Source organism: Opisthorchis viverrini, assembly GCF_000715545.1.
Source record: "Opisthorchis viverrini unplaced genomic scaffold opera_v5_52, whole genome shotgun sequence".
Classification (NCBI taxonomy): Eukaryota; Metazoa; Platyhelminthes; class Trematoda; order Opisthorchiida; family Opisthorchiidae; genus Opisthorchis; species Opisthorchis viverrini.
In genome coordinates this window covers 1,289,771-1,294,475 of record NW_008751708.1, presented here as the reverse complement: position 1 = coordinate 1,294,475, position 4,705 = coordinate 1,289,771, and the positions used below count along the sequence as shown (strand labels likewise).

Below are 4,705 nucleotides of genomic sequence, written 5' to 3'. Positions count from 1 at the left end.
ACGAACTTTAGACATGCAGACGAAATAAGACGTGTAAGCATGCACTCCAGCGAGGTCGGTTGCCTGCCATATACTGTCTTGGAAGAATTATACGAGGGAGCGAACATCCCAGAATACAAGGATAGACGGTGACGGCTTTCACTCCTCGTTGCTAAGTCACGGCCGACTCGCGCTTTCTATGGAGGCCCAAGGGGTTTACTACCTGAATTCTCTCTCTTTCCCTCGCTCTTATTCATAAATGGTCTTCCAGGGGACCTAAATCCTCGAAAACACCACCCGTCTAGTGCAATTCAATTAATCATCTCCAGACCCTTGTACCTAAGCAATGTGGGATAAGTTTAGTTAGTACGCGGGATATTTCACCGGAAGCAAAGGTGTAGATAACGCGTGGTTTTTGTTCTGTTACGGCCAAAACTTCCCACGCAGGGGATGCGACTCGGTGAACGCTTAGGGATGCAGAACCCGAATGAAAAAAAGAACGCAACCGAACCAGGCGCCTGTCGTGACCTTCAGAAAATGCGATCAATTTGACGCAATTCAGTAATCACAAGAGTGGACATTTGGCATCTCATAAGCTTACTAGTGTATGCAGTAGGAAGTAGCTGAATGTTCCACAGTAGGGTATTTTGATGTGTTGCCAGCGTATTGCTAAGCGGACTGTGTATAAACGCAACAGGAATGTCGCGTACATGTTGGCCACTGTATGGGCTTCATAGGTGAGAATGTACACACCCCCTTTTGAGATATAATGCCAGAACGACGGCAGCAAGGGCATCAGGATAAAAACAAACAAGCCAAAATGGAAGGGCGTAAGAGAACTACGTTCATTTGTCCGGCCTCAAATAACGATTTGATGGCTGCAAACGAGTAAGTTAGCCCTCACCGCAGCGTTCAGATTTGGATGTCACTGACAGAGTGCTCGCCGTCCAGGATGTGGGAAATGCAATATGACTGTAGACTACCTGAGACCAGCGTTTAAATCCAACTGAGCCGGCAGAGACATAAGACAAATATGGAGAGCTACTTCTGGCCCAGCATATTTCAGTTTCTCGAGGCAACCGATAGGTAACTTGAACGGATGAGGGGGGAATCGGACGTAGGAAATAACTATAAGTAGTGAGCTAGTGCAGCTTGGCGAGATGCGTGCAATCACACAAAGAGAGGAAGCAATTATCTGTGTTTGAAGAGCCATTAGTTTGAAAATATACATGAACAATAAGTAAGCCATTTTTGTCCGCGTACACTGGAGAAGGAGCAGAAATTCTTGGCACTTGCGAGGAAAAAATATTTTTATTTCTGCATAATTTGACCAGCCAGAGAAAGACAAAGCTGGGGGATTCGTCGCGGTTAGTGAGCTTGGTTAATTTTTACGACGAACAGCACACAATATGCTGGGTGCCTGGGGTGTTTCCAACTACACAGTGACTTCCAATAACTTGGAGTATGACCACCATATAAGCAGTTTCTTTCTTCGCACGCACCACGCCAAACGATGTTTGGCGCCTGACGAATTAGAAGAGCCATTTTTCTCTGAAGTACGGGGCCTTTTGTCGGAGGTGACGTTATACGTCGCAGATAAATGACGTGTCGTCGGTCCTTGAAAAGTCCCGCGAATGTGGTCATGTAGTGATTGTGGAATCGAACGGTAGTCTAATCAGCCACAAATGTTACTCCCTCGTGCAGAAGTGAGCTCTTTTGACGTTCCGGGTCATTAAGCTCAATTAAACATTCATGTACGCCCTCACTGAAATCGAAACGATGACGGCTGCCCATGCAGGTCCCATAAGGAAATGAGGTTGCCACTAGCGTCGATGGCAGGCATAAGGCATATGACGATCGGATCCTAAAATGATGTTGTTGAATTTTCAAAAGGGCTGCTGGAGGCACCGGCGGACCACGAAAAACATGGTAGCCGCGCAGACTGTATGAGGGGTTGCATAAGGTGAAAGTGGTGACTACCTACATTACTAGCTCGAACATCTGCGCAAAAGAATCGTTAGTATTGCTCAAACGTATTCAGAAAATGGGTTTGTACTGTATTTGGAGCATCCAGGTAAAGGTATGAGGTGGGGATAACTACAACAGAATAATTGAAAGTTAGCTCTTGAAACTTGGTGTCAGGGTAATTAGACATGAATAAGAGGGGTGCAGCAGATAGTGGCATAACCAATCCCTCCACGAGGAAGAAGGATGCAGTGTATAATTAGGATTACACCTATGCGTTTAGCGCTGAGCTAGGTGGGATTCGGAAATGTGGAGCATGTACAGCCAGGCGTCGACGTCAAGGTGCCATAGGTGGTTCACGATCATCTGGAGTCAGGGAAAGACAAGGAAATCCATGAATTTTGGACGTGAGAAACTACGTCAACATCCAGATAAAAGTTTAAAGGGCCAATTTTAATCAACTTAAGGTTCTTGTTGTCATCCCGCCAACCTTAAGATGTCGCTGGTGCCCGGGAGCGGTCGCGGTTAAAGACGGAAAATTGAGAGTGCTTACTCAGTGGGTGCGGTAGAAAAGATAATACAATGCGGGGGTCTTACAGCAATTTTTTGAGTCAGAGAGTAAGCTCTGGTAGGTAGAGTGTGTGGAACAGGAGTATGAGTTTTCGCACCTGGTTACAACCTCAGGTCGGGGCCTGGTGTATGCCACATCAGCAGAAAATTCTACCGGTGCGATAGTGGCAATCACAACGGTCAGAGTTGAGATAGATAGTTGGTCTAACGCAGAAACGGCAAAGGCGTAATGTTATGGGGAACCGACGATTTTGTTTCAACAGACCTGCTGATGTGCTACTGGGCGAGGATCGGTGCCATAGTGTGTATATTTGAGTGCATTGTGCAACTCTTTCTTAAGGGAAGGCAGGTGGATTCGTGTGCTTTGCGGGACGGCCCGCGAATAGAATGTTTGGATAGAGATGTAAATGTCTCTGCTGCTCCATTTGTGTGCCAAGGTCTAGTCTAATAGAAGATAATGCCATAAATAGGTCAGGTAAGTTGACCTGCCCAAACTGTACTGAGTAAACCCTTTCAATTCTGCATTGTTTGAGGGCAAACTTGGAATTTTGGAGAATTACACTATTAGCTGCCTGTCTGTGCGTCCAGTCTAGTCCACATGTTTTCGATGGGTGGAGGTGAAAATGATACGTAATGCAAGTGTTCCAGGGCATCGCGCCTGTCCGTGAGACGTGGTAATATTCAACACCACAGGGAAGATTCTCTCTTACAGGCGTCGAACAACGTGGTTAGAGTCCAACTTGCCGAATTCTATCAAGAATTAGGTTGTTGCGCTCCCGGACGTAATTCGCATATGTACAGTGTAGTATACGGTACTTGCCAGTTTTACTTATACGTAATTATTGCTGATGTAGAAAGTTGCCTACTAGACTTCGGCTCATGATCTTTCTTTCTGTCTTCTATTCACAGAAATGGTTGCGAACCTCCACCTTCGGAGAATCACTGTTCTCTGGCGCTTCCGTAACTTGTGTACTGCATCAATGTAAAATAAAACTTGGCGCCAGCCGACAGGGCACTTGTTAATAAAAAGGCCGCAAGGCCACTGAGGACTGGAGCCCTTCTTGATCTGACAAGCTGCAAGTTGGAATACATACAATGATACTCAGCGTTTGGAAAGAGCCAAGTTTGATTTTTAACTTACGTGATGAAGTGTGCGAATAATAGGGTCGATTTGTATCCAAGACTCTTCTTAAATGTGGTGTAGTGTAGCATGCTGAGCGTCACCGAGTATAACCTGTGTGACTGAGACTGACCGGGCGATCAGTTGATCCTGACTAGTCGTAGGGTGTTTCACAGAACTAAGTAGTACGTAAGCCAACTAAAGGATGTTTGGCGGTCCAGTTACGTGTGACTCTCTGAAATCCTGGACTATTCCGCGGCTTATGTGGCTGGTTGTATTATGGGAACTCTGTACCGTCAGTAAACTACTTGCAATTTCAGGGCAATAAAGGGAGAAACGTCCGAATTTGCTTACGAGTTTTAATATGTAAAGCAAACTTGTCGTGCAGCTAGCTATAGTGTAATAATGGCATACCTTCCCGCTATGTGCCTAACGTAAGACTCCCTGCGGTTGATTCCATATTTCTGCTCCATTAGAATCCCTCAAGTTTCTCAGATTGAGCGCTGGTCTGGATCTTGGGCTCCAAGCTTTGCATAATTCGTTATCTTTCCTTTTCGTAGGCATTGGTACTGTCGATTCTTTTGACTCGTAAATCGTCCGTGGTGGGTACGGACACGGCGTAAAATATCTAAAAATTTGCCCGTAAAGTGGCCTTTAGGGTACGTATATGAACCTAGTGAAGGCAGACATCATGTCACTCTTTTAAAGACATTAGGATTTGCTGTAAGTATGGTTCTTAAATCCACTCTACTCAGGTTCATCAGTGAATTAACAATAGCTGCATATACGCTAACAATCGGGGCGCATCCAGTTCGAGAAATGCAACAAAAGTCGAAACTAAAGGCCAAAATTCATTGCTCAGACCACCTGCTTAATGAAGCAAGGGTCGTTTGAGGAATAACCTATTGCTACCACCATTAATGACTACCAAGGTTTTGAAGTCCCCCCACGACAATAACTGCCAGGGAATTCGAGTTTAGCCGGCGGAGTAGTATTTGAAGTTTCAAGAAGTTTGTGTCAGGCTACACATCCATCAGAGGCATCTCAAAGGCGGAACGTTAAATAAAAGGA

The 4,705-nt window shown here is 45.4% G+C and overlaps 1 protein-coding gene across 1 annotated transcript in view; it reads left to right on the top strand.

The window, feature by feature from the left end:
• T265_03590 (hypothetical protein) overlaps positions 1–3,570 on the top strand; it is a gene marked incomplete at both ends in the record, with an annotated part of 19,423 nt that extends 15,853 nt beyond the window's left edge. The window contains one exon of the mRNA XM_009168109.1: positions 3,424–3,570. Coding sequence (XP_009166373.1) covers positions 3,424–3,537 — 114 coding nt within the window. The remainder of the gene's footprint in view (positions 1–3,423) is intronic.
• Positions 3,571–4,705: the final 1,135 nt, after the last annotated feature.